This window comes from Nicotiana tabacum, chromosome 24, assembly GCF_000715075.1.
Source record: "Nicotiana tabacum cultivar K326 chromosome 24, ASM71507v2, whole genome shotgun sequence".
Taxonomy (NCBI): Eukaryota; Viridiplantae; Streptophyta; class Magnoliopsida; order Solanales; family Solanaceae; genus Nicotiana; species Nicotiana tabacum.
In genome coordinates this window covers 90,530,756-90,553,908 of record NC_134103.1, presented here as the reverse complement: position 1 = coordinate 90,553,908, position 23,153 = coordinate 90,530,756, and the positions used below count along the sequence as shown (strand labels likewise).

At 37.6% G+C, this 23,153-nt stretch overlaps 1 protein-coding gene across 2 annotated transcripts; it reads right to left on the bottom strand.

Annotated features, from left to right (window-relative positions):
* Positions 1-8,352: 8,352 nt before the first annotated feature.
* On the bottom strand, positions 8,353-16,245 carry LOC107809958 (uncharacterized). Of its 2 annotated transcripts, XM_016634666.2 has the most exons (9): positions 15,806-16,245; positions 13,274-13,386; positions 13,019-13,194; positions 12,326-12,393; positions 12,120-12,221; positions 11,887-12,042; positions 9,536-9,655; positions 8,799-8,928; positions 8,353-8,722 (listed from the first exon to the last, which is right to left on the bottom strand). In XM_016634666.2, the coding sequence occupies exons 2-9, from the start codon at positions 13,372-13,374 to the stop codon at positions 8,613-8,615; spliced, it is 963 nt and encodes a 320-aa protein (XP_016490152.1). In that variant the 5' UTR covers positions 13,375-13,386; positions 15,806-16,245; the 3' UTR covers positions 8,353-8,612. The 2 variants fall into 2 exon arrangements, with proteins under 2 accessions (XP_016490152.1, XP_016490153.1); XM_016634667.2 differs by lacking the exon at positions 13,274-13,386 and having other exon boundaries at positions 15,806-16,124.
* Between the last annotated feature and the right edge of the window lie 6,908 nt (positions 16,246-23,153).

Genomic DNA, 23,153 nt, shown 5'->3' with positions numbered 1-23,153 from the left:
AAAGCAAAAACAAAATCAATTTTTTTTCGTTGTAAATTTTGAACTGGTCCTTTTAGGTGATCTTAATCATCCCTAATTCTAACATGTTCCTTTCAAAGTGATCTCTACTTAGGGCCTTTGTGAAGATGTCAGCTATTTTCTTGTCAGTAACACAAAATTCCATAGTGATCAACCCTTTTTCATAGTTATCCCTCAAAAAGTGATGTCTAACATCTATGTGCTTAGTTCTCTTGTGGTGAACCGGGTTCTTGGTCATACTAATAGCACTAGTGTTATCACAAAAATGGGAATACAACCAACATCAATTCCAAAGTCCTTTAATTGATGTTTGATCCACAACAATTGAGCACAACATGAAGCAGCAGCAACATACTCAGCTTCAGCAGTAGATCATGCCATTGAATTTTGCTTTTTGGTGGCCCAAGATATAAGACATGAGCCAAGAAAGTGTGTCATACCTGAGGTGCTCTTTCTATCCATAAGAAAGCTTGTATAATCAGCATCAGCATATCCCACAAAATTGAAATTACTACCTTTTGGATACCATAGACAGAGATCAGTGGTGCCTTTTAGATATCTCAAAATTCTCTTGACAGTAGTCAAGTGAGACTCCTTCGGATTTGCCTGAAATCTTGCACAAAGGTCTACACTAAAAACAATGCCAGGTCTACTAGTAGTGAGATACAACAATGAACCAATCATTCCCCTATACAACTTTTAATCAATAGATGAACCAGGTTCATCTATATACAACTTCTGATCAATAGATGAACCAGGTTCATCTATATCCAACTTTGTAGCTTTTGCAATAGGAGTGTCAATTTCTTTAGAATCTTCCATTTTAAACCTTTTAAGTAACTCTTTTACATACTTCTGCTGATGAATCATAGTTCCATTTGAATTTTATTTAATTTGTAAGCCTAAAAAGAAATTAAGCTCACTCATCATGCTCATTTCAAATTCACTCCTTATTAGTTTAGCAAACTCTTTACTAACTTATCAGTAGTTGCTCCAAAGATTATATCATCAACATATATTTGAACTACCAAGAGATATTTATATTTTTCCTTCAAGAACTAAGTATTGTCAATTTTACCTCTTTTGTAATCATGCTCAAGCAAAAACTTTGATAATCTTTCATACCATGCTCTTGGCGCCTGCTTGAGCCCATAAAGTGCTTTGTCAAGTTTGTACACATGATCAGGACTCTCCTTGCTTTCAAACCCCGGAGGTTGCTTGATAAACACTTCTTCCTTTAGATAGCCATTGAGGAAGGCACTCTTGACATCCATCTGGTGAAGGGTAAATTCCATGTAAGCAGCAAAGGCTATGAGGAACCTTATTGCTTCCAACCTTGCAATTGGAGCAAAGGTTTCATCATAGTCTATGCCCTCATCTTGACTATATCTTGAACCACCAATCTTGACTTGTTCCTTGTAACTGTTCCATCTTTATCAAGTTTATTTATGAAGACCCATTTTGTGCTAATTCCTGATTTGTCCTTGGGTCTTGGTATCAGATGCCAAACTTGACTTCTTTCAAACTGGTTGAATTTATCTTGCATTGCATTTACCTAGTCTGCATCCTGCAAAGCCTTGGCAATATTTTTAGGTTCAATAAGAGATAAGAAGGCATCAAAAGCACACAGATTTTTTAATGAAGATCTGATTTTGATTCCAGAGGTTGGATCAGTGATTATGTTCTCAATGGGATGAGAACTTTGATACTTGTAAGATTTTACAACCAACTGGTTTCCTCTTGACGTTCCTCCACTGCTTTGTTGCTGTGGAACAAGTTCAGGGACATATTCCATTGAGGTTTGAGGATCATTTCCTCTTTGTTATATTCCCCTTGTTAGGTTGCACTGGGTAGAAGGACTTGTTTCATCACATGTTCCTTCTTCCAGTGCAGCTTTAGTCTGGGCTGTGGTTTTATTTAAGTTTCTCACCAGCCCAATTACTTCATCATCATATTCCTGTCTCTCAGAAAGAATGTTAGTTTCATCAAAAACCACATGAACACTTTCTTCAACACACATAGTTCTTTTGTTGTAGACCTTATAAGCTATACTATGTGAAGAATATCCCAAGAATACTCCCTCATCACTTCTGGGATCAAATTTGCCTAGGAAGTCTTTACCATTGTTGTGCACAAAACACTTGCATCCAAATGCCCTAAGATGGGATATATTTGGTTTTCTCCCTTTAAGTAACTCATAAGGAGTTTTCTCTACAAGAGGTCTAGTCATGCACCAATTTATGATGTAGCATGCAGTATTTACAGCTTCTGCCCAGAAGCTATGGGGTAGTTTACTAGAAAGAAGCATAGTCCTAGCTATATCTTCAAGTTTCCTATTCTTTTTTTCAACTACTCCATTTTGTTGTGGAGTCCTAGGAGCAGAAAAATTATGATCTATGCAATGCTCATCACAAAATTCAGCAAATTTAGCATTTTCAAATTCAGTGTCATGATCAGACCTAATTGATATAAGTTGATTACCTAGTTGTTTATGAGTTTTTCTACCAAAAGAAGTGAACATGTCAAATGCTTCATCTTTAGATGTTAAAAATAATGTCTCAGTAAACCTAGAGTAATCATCAACAAGCACCATCACATATCTCTTACCACATCTGTTTAATGTTCTTATTGGACCACAGAGATCCATATGGACCAGTTTCATCGTCCTGGTGGTGCTTACCACTTTCTTGCATTTAAAAGAGGATCTTACCTGCTTCCCCCTTGCACAAGCCTCACAAACTTTATCTCCCTTGAACTTGATGTTAGGCAGCCCTATCACCAGGTCCTTGGAAACTAATTTGTTGAGTTGACTCAGACTTGCATGTCCATGTCTCTTGTGCCAAAGGAGGGGATCATTGTCCAACACACTTAAGCAAGTGAGTTCATTTTCTGACAGTGTGGACAGATCTACAATATATATATTGTTTACTCTTTTTCCCTGCAAAACAATCTTTTCAGTGGTAAGATTAATCATAAAGCATTTTGTAGAGGTGAATGCTACCAAGTTACTTCTATCACACAGTTGTGGTATACTAATTAGACTGTATTTTAGACCGTCTATCAAATAGACATTCTCAATCGAGTGAGAGTCAGTCTTGCCTACCTTACCAACCCCAATGATCTCACCTTTCTTCCCATTTCCAAAGGAGACATTACCTCCTTTGAGGTCCTCAAGTGAAAGGAACTGGTTCTTGCTTCTTGTCATGTGCTTTGAGCAACCACTATCCATGTACCATATTTGGCTGCTCCCCTTCACTTGAACCTACAAAAGGAAATCAGGGGTTAGTCTTAGGAACCCAAACTAGTTTGGGTCCCTTTCTATAGGCAAAAGGATGAATCAAATTCTTTTTAGCCCAACCTGGCAGCCTATTTTTCCCTTGAACAAACTTTTTATTCTTTTGACTAGCCTTTTCTTTTGCAGTGCATTTACTTTTATAGTGACCAGTCTTACCACAGTGAATGTAAATTTTGTTCTCAGGAAGTCTGAGATACTTGCTTTTGGGATCCAATTTAGGTGGCAGATTCCCAAAGCCAATTCCTCTTCTATTTCTACTGTGATGTTCCTATAGCCATGAAAGTACATCGGAGGACCTGTTCCATTTAGAAGTTATGTCTAGTTCATGCTTGACTTTGCCTAGATCCTCCTTCAAAATTCTAACCTGCTCATCCTTCTTATACAACTCATCTTTTGGTTTACCTACATTTTCTTCTAGAGTGAGTTGTGTGCAATCAGTTGTCTTCTTACTTGTTCCTAATTTCAGTTTTAGGTTTTCAGATCTAAGTTCTAGGACATTTGATTCAAATGCATGAACCTGGTTCTTTAATGCAGTATTTTCACTTATAGTCTCATTAACCCTAAGTTCCAAGTTCTTACACTTTGCTTTCAAAATCACACATTCCTTAGACAACTGTTCATTTTCATTGTTTACATCCTCAGATTTATCAATGAAATCTAGAAGTAATTCATATAGCCTTTCTTTAGACAAAAATTTAATCTTGTCTTTGAGATGAATTACACTTACCTCAGATTCCTCATCAGATTCTCCAATGGCCATAAGTGCTTGTTCATCTCTATCTTCATCATCTGAGCTTTCTCCCCAAGCAGCAACCATAGCCTTTGTTGATCCTTTGTTCTTCTTGGGTTGAACTTATTCCTTCTTCCTGTTTCTTCGTTCAGCTATTTCCTTCTTCCATTCAATTTTCCATTGAGGGCAGTTCTTGATGTGGTGATCAGTCTTACCACACTTGTAGCATCCCTCATTGGTTTGTCTTTCAGGAGCCTTTGGTTTGTTGTAGCTTCCACTTCTTGAAGGACCATTTCCTCTCTTTAGGTACTTCTTGAAGTCCTTTGTGATCATAGCTATTTCATCATTTTCTAGATCAGAAACTTCAGTGATTCTGAGTGCCATGCTCCATTCCTTCTTGGGTACATCCATCTTCATGATTTGCCTTCTAAGTTCATAAGCAGTGAGATTTTCAATTAGCTCATCCAACTTAAGAGTGGCAATGTTCTTTGACTCCTGAATGGCGGTGATTTTGCTCTCCCAAGTAACTGGCAGAATCCTTGTCAAAATCTTCTAAACTCTATCTTCTTCAGAAATAATCCTTCCAAGAGACTTAAGTTCATTTGTCATGTCAAAATCTTCTAAACTCTATCTTCTTCAGAAATAATCCTTCCAAGAGACTTAAGTTCATTTGTCAGTGTGGTGAACCTTGTATACATCTCTTGGATGGTTTTCCCTTCTTTCATGGTGAAATTCTCATATTGAGAATATAGTAGTGTTCCTCTGGACCTCTTCGCTTAAGGTGTTCCTTCATGGGCCACTTGCAAAGTGTCCCAGATTTCCTTAACAGTGGTACAACTTTGGATTCTACTATACTCATCTAGACCGAGTCCACAAACAAGCTATTTTTTGGCTTTAGCATTCTTCTCTCATTTCCTCAAGTCGTCAGCAGTGCAGTCAACTCTTGTTTTTGGCACTTCTTCTCTTTCAGCATTTATATTCATGGTAGTCAGTGGACCATCTGTGACAATGTCCCATAGCTCATAGTCTTCTCGTATGATGTGATCTCTCATCCTGTTTTTTCACCAAGAGTAATACTGGCCTTTGAAGAGTGGTGGCCTAGCAGTGGATTGCCCTTCCCAGTTCCCAGGTAGTGCACTCATCTTGATCTTCTCCTAAGGTGTTAGCCTCTTCAAGGATAACCTGCTCTGATACCAATTGATGTTTTAACTTCAATACCACACAAGAGGGGGGTGATTTGTGTGGTATTTAATTTTTCGCGTGCACAGATTATAGAAATACCTGGTTCTTCTATGTATTTTTTATACTACTGCTGCGGAATAATAAATGCAAAAATTTAAGAACACAAGTATTTTACGTGGAAAATACCTGGCTCAAAAGGTGAAAAAACCACGACCTACTTTCCAGTAGGATTTTTCCAAACTCTCCACTAAATCACTGAGCCAAAAATTGCATTTACAAAATACTTTTGCAAATCTAGGATTAACTCTAATCCTGTTGTGGCAACCAGCCTCTAACTGTTGCGACAACTTCAAGTTAACTCTAACTTGAATACTCTGAGTACCTATTACAGTTGCCTTTAGATAAAGCTGAAAAGTACAATATGAAAACACCTACTACAATTGAACTAGAATAAAAGACAGACACTTGGAGCTGGTTCTTCTATCTCGTTCATGTAACTTCAGGTTCGCACACTTGAATCACATACGAACTGCTTGCAAAATGTCTTGCTATTTTGCTCTCAATTCACGTTTAACTTCTGCTTTTGTGCGTCATGTAGAATGAGAACATTCTGCGATTTATAGAGTTACTAGGCCAATATTTATCCACCAAGATTTGGACAAAGGAAAAAAATTACCTAGTAATTTTGCCTATGCTCATATTTAAACTCGAGAACTTATAATTTTAAACTCACTTCATTGACCGCTAAAGTACACCCTTAAGTGCAGTTTCATTGAGAAACTATCCCAGCTTCCCTTTATAGTTATAGCGTTAATGTACAAACAATAACCATTATATTAATTGAAAGAGATTGGATTTCCAACTCCAACTAAGCAACGGTTAATTATTCATAACAGGTTACTTTTAGCCAGATTCAGGACAGATTTTAATTTGTACAAATCGTGACTGATCCATTTCTTTTGACAGCAATGCATATGCCAACTCTATGACCATTTGTACGGAAGCACCAAATAATTTCATAAATTTTATATGTCAGAGATATTTCTTCATTTATTCGTAACTATGGAAAATTTAAAACAGAATAATAAAGATCTCTCTTCAGTTTTCATTTATTTTATGTTTGCAGTCCAAATTTAACATGAGTAAATATATTCTATACTCACTTCATTTATCATTTAGTAAGAATTTTGGATTCATTCATGGTTTTCTTCTTCTTTTTTTGGTTGTGTCTACAAGAAATATTATGGATAAATAGGATGACGATGATTATGAAGAAACAAAAAATGAACAATAATAGTGAAAATAGCACGGGCTAGCTAGTTTTCGCAATGGTAATTAAAAAATAGTCGGCGTTTGCAAAGTCATTGAAAAATAGTCATTATTTTGTTGAAACACAGAAAGTTCCAATATAATATGCGGGATTATGGAGCTCCTACGTATAAACTTCCAGCATATTGTGTTGGAACTCTAGCACAGGGAAAGTTCCAGCATAATATGCGGGATTATAGAGCTCTTGCATATAAACTTCTCGCATATTATGTTAGAACTCCAACACATTATGCTAAAAACTCATATGTAAAAAATTCGAAGTCGAATATATCTGAATCTTAAGGGTGTTTTTGTTCAGATTTAATCTTTACATGAAAAAGTGGCTAAATTTCGATTACTTAGAAACTGTGGCTATTTTTCAGTTACCAGTTGTAAATCTAACTATTTTTTATTATTTTTCTCACAATACAACAATAACAACCCAGTATAATCCCACTAGTGGGGTCTGGGAAGGGTAGTGTGTACGCAGACTTTACCCCTACCCTGAGGTAGAGAGACTGTTTCCGATAGGCCCTCGGCTCCCTCCCTCCAAGAACTCCCCACCTTGCTCTTAGGGTGACTCGAACTCACAACATTTTGGTTGGAAGTGGAGGGTTCTCACCAATAGAGCAACCTACTCTTTGTCTATCGGAAACATCCTCTCTACCCCACAATAATACGACAAATTAACATTCAGCTTCATTTAGAAAAATGGACAGCCTGGTGCACAAGGCATCCCGTGTTCGAGCAAGATCCGAGAAACGGTTGCACCCCTAAGGAGTGTAATGTTAACAGTCTACTATAATGCAAGCACTAGTGGTTGCTTCCACAGCTCGAACCCCCATGACATATAGGTCACATGGAGACAATTTTACAGTTGCTCCAAAACTCACCTCCAATTCCATTTACTTTGATAATAATGGATTTATGTATCAATATTTTCTTTACTCTTTGTAATGATTTGCCCCAGTCAAGCAGGGAAAGCAGAACATATTTTCCAAAAGTAGCTACCAACAAACTTGCTTGTTCAAATGTTGACTATTATCACATACTACCATTTAGTGATGTAGTCAATGTTTGGTTGCTTTAGGAATTTCCTCAAACCAAGCTTTCTCATAATACATAATCCGTAAACTTTTAATTCCAATATTACTTTCTTCTATGTAGCCTATGATCTAACTTCTAAATTTATGAACTAATGTATAGCGGTCACAATAGAGATATTTTATCACTAAACCCTAAAAAAACAAAAAAACACATCTCCTCAATTTAGGTTTCTGAGCAGTTAGCAGTAATATTACAAGTATAATTATATATACATGCACTTGGAGCCTGGTTAGATGTTTGAAGGGGGAGAAAAGAGTGAATGGATAAAATTTTACTTTAATTAGGGAGGTATATTGCCATAGAACAACAATAAATTTAGACAGCAGCAGATTAACTCAACGGCGAGAGATATATCTTCAGTACAGGCTATAGCAGCAATATATATGTAAGATAACTAAAATTGCTAATAATATTCAATATACTTAAGTAGTGTGTTTAACACCGTTGCTAGTGCTGATTATCAGCTAGTATAGGTTGTAACGGATACGCCCGCGTCCACTGTCACCACGCCGTCCATCCCTAGAACCTAGCCTAGCAATCAATGAAGTTTGAATGGACCATGGAAGACCAGGTTTCAAATCACAGCAAAGGCAAAAAATGTTAGTATGTGATTTTCTTCCCATTTACTTTAGCCTTGATAGATTTACTCAGTACTTTATACTGGTGGGAAGTGACAGATAACCAATGAATTAGTTGATGTGCGAGCAAGCTAGTCCAGACACAACTGTTATAACAAAAAGGAAAAAAATCACCAATTTCAGAGGACGTGATCACTTTGCTTTCAACAAATACTAACTGAAAGAACATTAGCGCCAATATACAGTTGTCATGTCATAACACAACTGCTACCCACAAAAGAAGACACAGTACACGAACTGGACTCAATATGTTAGACATCCAGCGCACGGAAGGAATTTTTCAGTCGAATGGCTGCTTCAAGACTGAAACAGAGCAAGCAGCATGTAATATGTATTATCTAAAGCCACAAAGTACACGAACTGCCTCTGTTCCAGAAACACACTTGTCTTCAACAAATGGAATTGTCTTCCATACTGTTAACTTCATAGGACCATTCTTATTACCTAAATCAACAACATGTTTAGGGTTCTTCTTTGTTGTAATTCTATAATTCATAAAGGAAAAAAAAAACATGCTAACCTTCACTTGTGACATCTTTTTCTGTGCAAATGGCAGCATAATGAGAACCGGCCAACTCCAGGAGCATAAACTGCCAATTGCTTGTTAGATCACTGGGATCGTCAAACATATCCACTGATATTTCAGATGCCTGAAATAAAATATGTTTATCAATAAAAGCATTCTCTCAAACTCTGAGGTATACGTATATTCTATTTGAATGAAGCTATTATTAGACTGGGAAAGTAACAGAAGAGGCCCTGGTGCTTGTTTAAGAAGTTGTGGGTAAAATAATCAGGAAAAAGTTGCAAATTGGGAAAGTGTCCTGTCGGGAAAGGATTAAATTGCGTTCTGGCTGTTTCAAGAGCTCAAGTATAGCCTAATCTTACACGTGATTCTGTTAGCTTGGCATCATTTTTGCTGAATTTGAAAAAATTAGGTAACCCCACAAATCGCCTCTACGACAGATTGAATCCATCACCATTTGACTTTTTTTTTTCCAAGTCAATAATGTCTTATTAATAGCACACCAAGAGAGAGTTATGTATGTATGTACAAATTAATCCATCACCATTTAACAATAACTTTTCTGTCTTTTTCAGTTCAAATGTAAGTCCAGTCGAGATAGTTTATTTATTTTGTATTAAGGAAAGCTCATTTGAAAAAGTTACCAAACTTGTTCAAAAGTAGCTGTGTCATATTAAGGAAAGCTCATTTGAAAAAGTTACCAAACTTGTTCAAAAGTAGCTGTGTCATACCTCGGTATTTGAATTTCGAGAGAGGTGAGGGCTTTCTCCAATTGCACTCCCAAAACGAACTGTAAACGTCTTGAAAGGTGCACCTGAGAAACCTCCCCCCAATGCTTTCACATATGCCTCCTGCAAGCAATCTGCTTTTTTTAGAGGCTCAACTTAATAGTAGATAATAACAAGAAAACTTTGATCCTTCACTTTCGATTTACCTAACATACAATCAATAAAGATAACACATTTTTCAAGCAGATAGAAGGTTAAAAGGTATAAAAGCCTTCTCTAGACAACCTTGCTAGCTGTAGCATAACCTTAACATATATGTGTATTGATGAGGCAGTTTGACCTTGATGCTTGCTTCCTACAAATGCACCTGGAAGTCATAAGCCAACATCCAAGCAAGATAGACCGCAAGTGAATACATTCTTAAAAGCTAGCAATGAAGGATCTGGCACTTCTGGGGTTCTTTCTATTCTGTAAAAATAGTATGTTGCTGCTAACTTTTGGTTGTGCGTTACTACTTTGTATATATTGCCAAAGCACTGAGGTAGTGGGCCTAAATGATGTCGGCAGACAGCTAATATTGGTAATGTATATAGGATGTATGTTTTGCACAGGGACTTCTGTATGAACTACAGTACAATAAGTAATTTCCTGTATGAAAGTTGTTAACCCCTTATTGGTATTTAATGAAAAAATTGTTCTCTCTCCTCTTGCTTGTCCAGCCACCTGCTTGTTTCAACTTCCAGACACCAACAATCGAGATCTAAGTTGCTCGGACACGGGTGCGGATCTAGAGGTCGGATCTTTCAAGATGTAAATTTTAAGATTCGAGGATACGGATCCTAGTACGGATACGGGTGCGGGGATCCGGCTAAACATAATTAAGAAAAATAAAAATCTCTCCAATTTATGAGAAATTTTGTGGAATACTTACGTATAGCTTGTAAAGTGTGGATTTCCTTTTTATTCTCAAGTTGTAGATAAGTAAAAGATTGATTTCCTAGATAAGATATGCTATTTTCTTCAAATTTACCCTAGTTTTAGTTCTGATTTTGGTAATCAAATTGTATCTCGTCTCGAATTTTTCTGTACGTCGTGGACTCGTGGTCAGAGTACCCAAAATTGTTTGACCAGATCCGGTACGAATCCCATACCCACACCCATACTAGTATCGTGTCGACACGGGTGCGGCACCTAAACTGTCATGTCGGAGTAACTTAGATCGAGATACTTCTTTTGCATAAGCTACTCTTTTGATAGAATCTTCACATTTCCAGGGAAATATGAACCTGAACTGCAAGTTCGCAACCACCTCAACAATTCAACAAGTTACTGCTTAGAAACCAGAATACATGGAGAAAGCAAACCTCTTAAAATAAACCCTTTGTTTTCGTATATACTGCAATTCCATCCAAGAAAGTCAATTTATGCCTTCTAGAAACTCACACAAATCTTCTTTAACGCTCAGAGTTTAACCCTTTTCTTTGGTAAATTAGTGGAATTATAAACAGAAAAGGTTATTCTATTCCATTCATCACTCAGAGCCCCTTTGTCAATGTAAGATACCAACATCTTCTATTTTCATTTACACGAGGGAAGTTCTCTCAATTACTCCTCCAACTAAGTCATTCTGGCTTTTTTTTCTTTTTATTTTATAACGTTGGTATCTGGGCCAGCTTGCGTGTACCTCGACTACAGGGGGTGTTCAAGATGAGCTTAAATGGAGCGGCATAGTCAGTGGGAACTCATATCGGATGCCGACTTGCTTGGGTTGAGGCATAGTAGTTGTTACTATTAGAGGGATTCACAAAGCAAAATGCAAATAAAATGGCCCATGCTGAAAAGTTTTACCTTTGCTTTCCCCTTAATAATAAGATAAGCTCCATATCTGGTAGAATTGCCCAATCCTTTCTTTCCATGCATATTTTGCATCTTTTAGATGGTAAATATGAATTAAAGAGAAGTGCATGATGTTCAGACAACATCCACTTGCTTTATATTGCTAAAAGACAGAAAATATACTCAATATCCAGCGATTACCACAGCTTGAAAGATTATGTTTCAAAAGGAAACAAACAAGAAAATTGAAGTAAGGGCAGAAAGTCTAGTAAAACAAAACCAGAAGAACTGGAAGCATCTAAAGTTGTACGGATGACTTCCCTTTAAATACTGGAGATAAATAAGGAGGCAAATAAACCACATGAATGAAACAAGCCATAGCTTCAAACCACAACTATGACTAAGTATTGGTACACACTTTAAGATTTTTGATTGGTGAGACTAGTTAAATAGAGCTTATTAAACATTGTCATCACTAAAAGAAACTGAGACAATAATCACGAAATCAATAAACTAACCTTTAGTGTCCATAATTTGATAAACTCCTGATGCTGAAGATGGGGATCTTTAATAGCAGTCAACACGTGAAGTTCATGTTCAGTGAAGTATCTTCTAGCTAAAGTCAAAACATTGTGCTTTACAGGCCTTTGCTTTGCTTCCACATCAATACCAATCTATAAATGAAAGAATAAGTGATTTGCCATGCAGCTGAATGTATGCATACACTGACTTGAGGGACCAAAATATTTACAGGAGAATTTATTGTCACGCCACAAGCTATCAGAGATGATGTATGTGAGATGTTGAAATGCAAAGGAGGAGGCTCACAATGATCACAGTGTTGCCAATCTACCTGTAGACATAATCAGATAAACTCAATGGCACATAAATACAACACATAAAGAGAAAATATGAGCATACAACTGGAAAGCTACTGAAAGCTCAAATCACACTAACCTCAGGCTTCCCATGAATGCTCTTCCTAAACTTGAGGGATCTGGGCTGGATCGAAGAATTTATCTGATCTAGGGAAAACCAACGCTTTCAGAGTTATAAACAATTTATAGTTCTACAAACACACAACGACAATACAGTAGTGATAACATAACCTATTACAGTGCTGAATCTAACATTGAAATGAATCAATTCAAAAAGACATTAACATATCCTTAGGTCAGTTTCCAGTTCTTGATTAACAGCTAATAAGCTTCTAAAATGTGAAATCACTGTGCAATGGAAGAAGGGGAGCCTTGGAACAACGGTAAAGTTGCCTCCGTGTGAGCTATAGGTCACGGGTTCGAGCCATGGTATCAGCCACTGGTGCTTGCATCAGGGTAGGCTGCCAACATCACACCCCTTGGGGTGCGGCCCTTCCCCAGACCATGCGTGTGCTTCGTGCACCGGGCTGCCCTTTTACTATGCAATGGAACAAATATAGATATCAGAATAACTAGAATAATTGCATTTACATAACATTCTTCTACTAAAAGTTTATTACCACCCACAAACGGGTGCATTAGCTTTACAACAAAATGGATATTGCTTCTACTAAAAGTCTATTCTAACTCGTCTTCCATAATATCAGGGGGGGTTTAAGTAAAATGCAAATAGCAAACAAATAATATCAAAAAGCTCAACATAGTATCTTACATCTTGCAATGGTGGTTCTAACCAGCGTACGAGCGAGTAAAGCACTTTTTCTCAGCTCATCTCCACGCATACTAGACACATGTTCTTTCTCACAAGGTGGTAGAATTTCCATATATTTGTTCAGAAGAGATTCACCCTTCACTTCATTTGGTATTACATACCAAAGATGTGTTTCCCTAAAAATCAAAACCATTAAGCAAAACCATTAAAAACAATACAAAATTTGCATATTTAATAAAAGGAACTAAATCATACTTTGGAGAAGGGAGTGGAATAGGAGCCAAAGGGGTTGAAGAACTGAAGAATTTAATATCAGTGCAGCAATTCAACCGCATTCTGTAAAACCCACGTTGCATAGATGAATTTTTCTGCATATAATAGATAAAAATTTGAATCTTTTCTGCATATAACAGATCAAAATTGAACCTGTTCTACATATAACAAAAAAAAATTGAACCTATTCAGCGTAAAATATAAAAATTGAATCTTTTCTGCATATAAAAGATAAAATTGGATCTCTTTTCTTCTCTTTGGCAAGCTCTATATTACACAAATTTGAAAGAATTCAAAACGAAGCCCCTATTAGTTCCAAAAAGAAAAAGGAAGAAGAACATACAAGGTCGGGGTTCAATTATTTAAACAATTTGGAACAGTCAACTAACTTTACTAATGTCCTATAGTATTTTCCTCCTGATCTTAAATATAACAAACTTTTACCAAATTCTTAAAAGATAGTTTACAATAGACAAAATATCGATGCATACGAGTAAAATCGAGCCTGCTGCGTGACTCGACTTCCCGGTGGGCCAAGCAGAGCAGGAAGGTGACCGTAATGTATCAGGCCCAAACATGTAATATCACACAATCACAAAAGCCAAGTATAACAGTTATTCTAAGCTCGAATTTTGAACCCTGAACCAGAAGTTCTGGGTTCGTTTCCCCAGCAAAGTCGCTAGATCTGTCACACCTCCTTTTTTTCCCGAAGGGATAGGGAATTTTTCCAATTTAAGTGACATTATTCGAAATAGGATTATTTATTTATTTAGAGTTGCCACTTGAAATAATTATTATGGTGTCCCAAGTCACTGGTTTATTTTTAAATCCCAAATCGAGGAAATTAATTTTCTTGTTGGTCCGCGAACACAGAAGACCGGGTAAAAAATTCTATTAACTCGGGAGAAGGTGTGAGGCACTCCCGAGTTCCTTGGTTTTAGCACGGTCGCTCAACAATTAATAATTGGCCTAATTATCTGATTTATTACACGTTTAAAACATATTGTGCATTACCGCTTCTATACTGATTTTAGTTGTTTATTTAATCGCTTTTAGTAATTATGAAATTTATTTGAATAAGTCGCGATGTCGTGCACTCATTTTGTTTTGTACATATTGCGAATCGCGCCACGTGAAACACACCCGCTATTTGCAACATGTTTATTTTTATTATTATTTGAAGTTACGGTCAAGTCGCGTGAAACACGCACTTGATTCGGGAATTACATATCGCGACTATGCTACGGGAACCGTACCCATAGCCACGATTTATTTATTTAGTCGCGCCTAAAGCAAGTTACGATGTTCATGATTATTTCTTCCAAGTTTGAGATTATTGTAAGCCCATGAATTATGGAGTAGTTATGAAAAAAATGTAATAGATTAGTTATAGAAGGGTGAACTAGTAGAATTCTTTTGGCCCAAACTAATTCAAATCAATACCTTAAGTTTAAGAGCCTAACACTTCCAACTCCAAAATCACAACCCTAAAGCCTGCTTATTTTCTTCTAGACTCAATTATGGTTTCAATCCTTCTCACATAGTACTTACAGAATCTCAAACATGGAAACAATTCTTAAAGGAAGACTAAAAGAACACTCGCACAATGGCATTCAATTAACCTAACATAACATCTTGTATTTGATAAATCATCTAATGAACCCACTAGATTAACATAAAAGTCACTATTCCCATTCAACTTTATTCACACAAACTTAATAATAACAAACTCAACAAATGCAGGTTCTTCAAATAGAAAACAAATTCACGTAACAGGATATGAACCATTAAATCACTGACAAGTAAATCACAAGAGAAAAGGCCGAAACAATTCTTGAAGAAAAGAAAAGAACTGACAAATACACTAAAGAATTTTGGTGCCGAATACTGTTGAAATTCAACGACCAAAAAAGCAAACTTGAAAAGACGAAATCGGGACTTTGGCTGTATTTTGATGGGTGGTTCCGGGCTGAGATTTCATGGAGTTTCATGGGTCTTTCATGGTATAAAAGGTGGTGTTTTCATGGCTGAAGTTGCTGAGTTTTGGGTGGGATTTGGAGCTTTTTGGGACTATTTGGGGGGCATTTTGGGTGACTGTTTCAGCGTTTTGGGGGGCTGCATTGGAGCTATTTTTCGGCAACTTTCCAACCGGTTTTGCTGCATTTTTTGGAAGATTTCCAGCTGCGTTTAAGAGCGATTTTTGAGCTATTTTTACGCTGGTTTTGGAGGTGTTTTTGCCACTGAATTTGATTCAACTACTAAAGCACAATTATGTAGCTATTGTTCTCAAAATCCATACTGAGACGAAAGCAATAAAGAAATTCATACAGATCTGTGGACTTGTTCAATTTGCAATTATGCGGTCGAAATCCGATGCAAGCAAACAACGTCCCAATTTCAGTTCATATTGTTAGCTAAACATGATGATGCAAGCAAATCCAAACAACAAATTGACAGTGATGTTAACAAATTATCATTCAAAACGTAATAGTGACAGGCAAATTTGAGGCTTACCTACTGAAGGTAAAACGAACAACTAAATGTCGAATAAAGGTGAAGCACAACAGATGGAGCTCGACACGCAGATTCAGCAATGAGCAGCAGAAGTCCAACAAAAATTGGAGTTTAAATCGACCTCTTAAACCCAGAGAATGCCGAATGATCAACAACAGACGAAATTGCTTTAGAAATCCTCTTCAAATCCTAACTTTCTTCTGATTTTGGAACTTTTTGTTTTGGCTTTCCAGATCTATTTTTTGAAGCTCTTTCAATTTTTTTAAAGTTGCTTCAGTTTTTTCGTGTGTGTTGATGAATGAGAGTAGAATGTATGCGTGGGGGGGGGGGGGGGGGATTCTCTATGAATTCTGATGAACCTCTATAGCCCTCTCTTTATCTCTATTTGGGCTAATATTGAGCTATTGGGCCATTTGGCCCTGCAGATGCCTCCTTCATTTTTCTTGCCTTTGCTTTGTTTTAAATGGCCACTCTTAGTTAAATCCTAATCTAAACTAATTTGCTAAATTAACCTAATTACCTATTTTAATCTAGCAATTAACTAATTAATTAACTAACAATCTGAACTAATGAAAGAAAACTACTAATTTAAACCTAAAAGCTAAAATGCAAAATGACTACTGTATTTTTTTGTGATTTTCGTTTGACAACTGTATTAAAAATGTGATTAAATTCTAAAATGCAATTAGAATGCCATGAATGAAATAAAAATATTTTTGGTAGTTTTCTATGGTTCAAAATATTCCTAATAATGCAATTAATCAAAAAGTACAAACAAACAAATAAGGAGAAATCTATTAGAAATGCTACAAAAATCAAAATAAGTAAAGATTCTTTTTTTGGATTCTTTAGGAGTGATTTATGCTTAGGGCAAAAATCATGTGCTCACAGAGACCGGGAAGTCAGACCTTTTCAAAGTAAAGCAAAGAGATAACGAGATGCTCAGGGAATTTGTGTCGAGATTTCAGATGGAACAGATGGATCTGCTTCCGGTCGCGAACGATTGGGTCGTTCATGCATTCACCCAAGGACTCAACCCCGAAAGCTCATTGGCTTCGTAACTATCACGACCCAAAATCTCACCACAGGCGTCGTGATGGCACCTAGTCTCTAAGATTAGTTCCACCACATGTGTCGTGATGACACCTAGTCTCTAAGATTAGGTAAGCCGATTTCTATTACATTTTGAAGCCATTTTTTTTTAAAATCTAACAGCGGAAATAATTACAATACACAACCTCCCAAGACTGGTAGTACTGAGTCACAAACTCTAACTGAATACATGAAATGATCACGAGGACCGAATATACAATACTGTTTGATTAAAATTTAACAGTACAATAAAATGAAAAGACTCCAAGGGACTACGACGACAAAGTAGCTCTACCTTGAATCCTTACGGTCCTGCTTTAACTCTTCTCAAGTCTAATATCTCCAATACCTGGCTCTGCACAAAATATGCAGAAGTGTAGTATGAGTACACCACGATCGGTACCCAGTAAGTATCAAGACTAACCTTAATGGAGTAGAGACGAGGTACAGTCAAGACACTCACTAGTCTAATAACTTGTGCAATATAATATACAAAATACTAGGAAACAGATAGCAATAAGGGCAGGATAAAACAACTTGTGGTATGCGCAGCAAGACAACAAGAATACCATAAATATCACACAACAATTAATAAATACATGTACGCCCAATTAATTAAAGTTTTTCAAATAAATATCCTTCACATATAATTCTTCCAAATAACTATCTTTTAAATGTAGTTTTCTCAAATAATTATTTTTTCAAATATAAATCTTTTCAAATATAATTTTCTCAAATAAATATCTTTCATATACAATTCTTTCATATAATTCTTTTTGAATAAAAATACTTTCAAAAAAATATTTGGAATATAATTCTTTCAATTAAAAAGCCATCATGTGACACGGACACCTCATTTCATAATCATAAAAATACGGGTCTCAACCCATTTTCATATTTTTCGTAAACACGGGTCTCAGCCCATTTTCATATTTTCACACCTCGTGCCCATAATTAAATCATCATATTTTTTCGGCACCCCGTGCCCTCATTTCATATCACAACTGCACGGACAATTCACGTGCCAAATATCATTATTATTTACTCACACCACCTCTTGCCCACATTTCATTTTATAATCCGTCTGGCAATAGCCATAGGCTCTCAATTTTAACATAAATCAGATTGTTATCAATTTACTGATGTTTGGCATATTTCGATATGTGTTGATGTTACTTTACCCATGTTTTAACCACTTCTTGATGTTATTTAATCTTTAAAACTCCCAACATGGTGTAATTATTGGTTTGATGACTAATTAAGTTATGTGTGACGATTTAAGGTGTTCGGAGTGCAAAATATGAAGAAAAGGTGGTTTAGCCAGAGGAAGAAGGGTTGGATGCGTCGCATCCAACCTAGGAAAACATCATCCTGCGTGCAACCTTAGCAGTGAAGTTGGGCCATAGCGTTCGCCATCGCGTGCGAAACTGGGAAGTAGAAGAGAAGGCTGGATGCGTCGCGTCTACCCTCACATGCAAAGTTAAGAAATGGAGGACGAGGTGGATGCGTCGCATCCGCCTTAGCATCAACCCTTGAAGCCGATTTGGACTAGAGTTAGGAGAACTCTAGATTACAACTTTTGGACGCAATATATAAGCAAAAAAATGCCTCTTGTAGAGGAGAGAGACGGGGGAAGAGAAGAAAAAAGGCTATAACCAAGTTCAAAGACCACGGAATTCGTCTGGAGTTTTATCCTTTCTTTCTTTTATTGATTTTTGTGCAATCTTATGAAATTTGGGATGATTGCCTGAATATGAGTGGCTAAGAACCCTATTATTCTAGGGTCATGGGTATACATGAATGTTGATGTTTGAAGTTTAATTTGACGACGTTGGGTTTATCATATTGGGTTGTTTATTTAATTCTGTTTCTAATTATTTTGCTGAGTAATTAACAGTGAAATACTATCTACGAATCTAGAGTTGAACTCGAAAGTGGGAACCCTAGACTGCATATAGAAGTAAATAGAGTAAGTTTTCAAAACCCGGGCATCGGGGAAAGGATTCGCGATTAGGATAGACATATACCTAATTGCCTTACTCGGTTAAAATACAGGAATTGTAAATAAGTTCTTGTTAAACTTAATTCCATAGACATATAGGTATTAAGTTAACTTGAGCATGCGAGTAAGAACTCGACAGATTCTTACGAGTGAAATTAACCCTGTGAATCAACAATTCAGATAAATCAATTAGCTATTTTAAAATACGAATGCAACATGAATGCTAGATGACCCGTGACCCTGGAATATTATATCCTATTGATTGTTGAACAAAACTATTTAAGTGTTGTGTTGAATTCTTAGCGATTCATTATTTGATCGTCCGTAGGTAGTAAGTTAGAAAATTATATATTTTGTTAGAAATATCTTGAATCAGTAAGCTATTCGAGTTTGAATTAGTCAAAGTTAATCATAAGTCTTCGTGGGAACGATACTTTATTCACTACTTTATTACTTGACGACCACGTATACTTGCGTGAGTGTGTTTGGACGTAACAAGTTTTTGGCGCCGTTGCCGGGGACTTAGAAATTAGCTACGTGACTAAGTTAAGCTTTTATTAGATATTTGTTTTCAAGTTTTAATTTTCAGTTTGCCTGGTTTGTGTCAACGCAGGGTCTTCTCTCGAATGCAGAGGAGTAGAAGTGCAAACAACCTCATTCCTCTTGATCCAGAAATCGAACGAACACTACATAGAGTGAGAAGGGAACACGAAGCTAGAACGAGAATAGAAAGAGAGTTGGACATCGCAGTCCAACCACAGCCAATAGATATGGCAGGCAATGAAGAGCGTCCGGTAATTGAAGCCGCAAGGCCCAATCTTGCGAATATGACTCAGGCTATTGTGAAGCCTGATATCACTGGGCATTTTGAACTCAAACAGTACATGGTACAGCTGATTCAGTCCACAGGACAATATGTGGGTCTATCTCATGAGGACCCGCAGAGGCATATTCAGAACTTCTTAGAAATCACGGACACTTACAATTATCCGAACGTCTCCAAGGACTATGTCAGGCTGACATTATTCCCTTTTTCACTGTTGGGGGAAGCTAAAGAATGGTTGCAAAAGGAGCCCGCGAACTCTATCCACACTTGGGATGATCTAGCAAGGAAATTCCTGATCAAGTTTTTCCCAACTAAGAAGACAAAGTCGCTGAGGAGCCAAATTCTTGGGTTCCAACAACGGGATGGCGAGACACTTCGTCAAGCTTGGGAAAGATACAAGAAGCTACTCAGAGACTGCCCGCATCATTGTCAAACTGATGAGGTATTGGGTCACACTTTTGTTGATGGGTTAGATGAAGCATCAAAGATGAATCTTGACTCAGCTTGTGGGGGTAGTTGCATGGCAAGACCGTATAGTGAAATACAACTCTTGCTAAATAATTTCACTGCTAATGACCATAATTGGCAAGGAGAGGGGGATTCACGAAGGGGAATTAAACAGAAGGCCGCCGGTTTGATTGAGCTTGATGACTTTTCCGCCATGAGAGCCGATATAGCAAAATTGGCAAATCAGATGAATAGAATGACAACACAACAAATGCAACATGTACAGCAGATGTCTATTTGTTGCAAACTATGCGGAGACAGTCATATGATTGACATGTGCCCCACGAATCCTGAATCTATATACTATGTGGGGCAACAAAACAGAGGTCCTATGAATCAACATGCGCAATATGGGAACACTTACAACCCAAACTGGAGGAATCACCCTAACTTCTCATGGGGCGGAAGTCAACAGAATCAGTATAGGCCTCAAGGGAATTTTACTCAACCTCAGAAGCCACCCCAACAAATGGAAGAAAGTACGAATGACTTGCTGAAAAAGTTGTTGCTAGACAATCAACAGCTCAGGACCGATTTCAGAAATCTTGAGAGGCAAATGGGGCAGTTAGCAGCAAACCAAAATACTAGACCTACAGGCTCACTTCCCAGTGATACAGAGAAGAACCCTCAAGTTAATGCAGTTACACTTAGAAATGGGAGGGAACTAGAGGAAGTGCCAAGGAAGATAAAAGAAAAACCTATACCTGGGGGGGAGTTGACACCAAAGGCAACACAAGAGTCAAAGGAAGATGATGCAAGTTCAGAGCGAATGGAGGTTACAAGGCCACCACCACCTTTCCCCCAAAGATTGCAGAAAAGGAATGACGATCGCATGTTCAACAAATTTCTCTCCATGTTGAGTCAGGTTCAATTAAATATTCCATTAGTGGATGTACTTCGTGAAATTCCAAAGTACGCTAAGTACATAAAAGACATAGTGGCTCATAAGAGGAAATTGACTGAGTTCGAGACGGTTGCACTTACTGAGGAGTGCACATCAAGGGTCCAAAACAAGCTTCCCCAAAAGCTTAAGGATCCTGGCAGCTTCACCATTCCAGTACAAATCGGTAATATTGACGTGGGACGTGCTCTGTGTGATTTGGGTGCAAGCATAAATCTGATGCCTTTATCCTTGTTTAAGCAATTAGGTCTGGGAGCTCCGAGACCAACCACCATGATGTTGCAATTAGCTGATAGGTCCATAGCCTACCCCGAAGGAGTGATTGAAGATGTGCTGCTACAAATTGGAAAATTCATCTTCCCAGCTGACTTCATTATTCTAGACTTCGAGGCTGATGAACAAGTTCCAATCATATTGGGACGACCTCTCTTGGCTACTGGCGATGCAATAATTAAAGTGAGAGAAGGGAAAATGATTATGAGAGTGGACAACGAGGAAGCAGTCTTCAATGTCTACAAAGCAATCCAACTTCCCCGCCACTATGAGGAGCTCTCTATGATATCTGTGGTGGAGGTGGATGAGAAACTTCTTGACACGAGTGTATATCTAGACGACTGTTTAGAAAAAGCAATCATGATGTTTGATAGCTTGGAGATGGATGATGAGGTTGAGGAGATGATGCATATCCTAGATACATCATGTGGTTACATGCAAGGAATAATCCCGTTTGAGCCCCTGAATAGGCCAAGTGGCCCCCCACCAAAGCCGTCAATTGAAAAAGCTCCAAATTTGGAACTTAAACCCCTACCCCTCACCTTCAATATGCTTATTTGGGAAGTTCTGACACTTTACCTGTTATTATTTCTGCTCACTTGTCTAAATTACAGGAAGAAAAGCTATTAAGGGTGCTACGTGAGCACAAGCGAGCAATTGGGTGGACAATGTCTGACATTAAAGGCATTAGTCCAGCTTTCTGCATGCACAAAATCCTCATGGAGGACGGACACAAGCCAAGTGTAGAACACCAACGCCGACTAAATCCAATCATGAAAGAAGTGGTAAGAAAAGAAGTGATTAAGTGGCTTGATGCAGGTATTGTATTTCCAATCTCTGATAGTAAATGGGTAAGCCCCGTTCAATGTGTGCCGAAGAAAGGGGGGATAACCGTAGTAGTTAATGAAAATAATGACTTAATTCCTACAAGAACTGTCACTGGATGGAGAATTTGCATAGATTACAGAAAACTGAACAATGCCACCCGGAAAGACCACTTTCCCCTTCCTTTTATTGACCAAATGCTTGATAGATTAGCTGGCCAGGAATACTACTGTTTCCTGGACGGTTATTCAGGGTATAATCAGATTGCTATAGCCCCAGAAGACCAAGAGAAAACTACATTTACATGTCCTTATGGCACGTATGCGTTCAAGAGAATGCCCTTCGGTCTTTGTAATGCACCTGCGACTTTTCAAAGGTGTATGATGGCTATTTTCACTGACATGGTTGAAAGATTTGTAGAAGTATTCATGGATGATTTTTCTGTGTTTGGATGTTCTTTTGATAGTTGTTTGATGAACCTTGATAAAGTGCTAGCTAGGTGTGAAGAGACGAACTTGGTGCTAAACTGGGAAAAGTGCCATTTCATGGTACGTGAAGGTATAGTTTTGGGGCACAAGGTTTCAAAAGATGGTCTACAGGTGGATAAAGCAAAGGTGGAGACGATAGAAAAATTGCCCCCGCCGACATCCATCAAAGGCATTCGCAGTTTCTTGGGTCATGCAGGTTTTTATCGTCGTTTCATTAAAGATTTTTCGAAAATTTCTTCCCCTTTGTGCAGGCTTCTAGAGAAAGATGTTACCTTTAAGTTTGATAATGCATGTCTGAAAGCATTTGAGGAGCTGAAGGGAAGATTGGTGACTGCACCAATTATCATTGGCCCCGATTGGGCACAACCATTTGAGTTGATGTGCGATGCAAGTGACATAGCAATTGGAGCGGTGTTGGGGCAAAGGAGGGATAA

What these genes read in the sequence shown, in the direction of transcription:
- LOC107809958 (XM_016634666.2), bottom strand. Translation starts at nt 13,374, where the DNA reads ATGCAACGTGGGTTTTACAGAATGCGGTTGAATTGCTGCACTGATATT. An exon ending in ATTCCACTCCCTTCTCCAAA is followed by an intron (nt 13,195 to 13,273) that starts GTATGATTTAGT and finishes TTTGATTTTTAG; the next exon opens with GGAAACACATCTTTGGTATG. An exon ending in CTCGAAATTCAAATACCGAG is followed by an intron (nt 8,929 to 9,535) that starts GTATGACACAGC and finishes ATTTTATTTCAG; the next exon opens with GCATCTGAAATATCAGTGGA.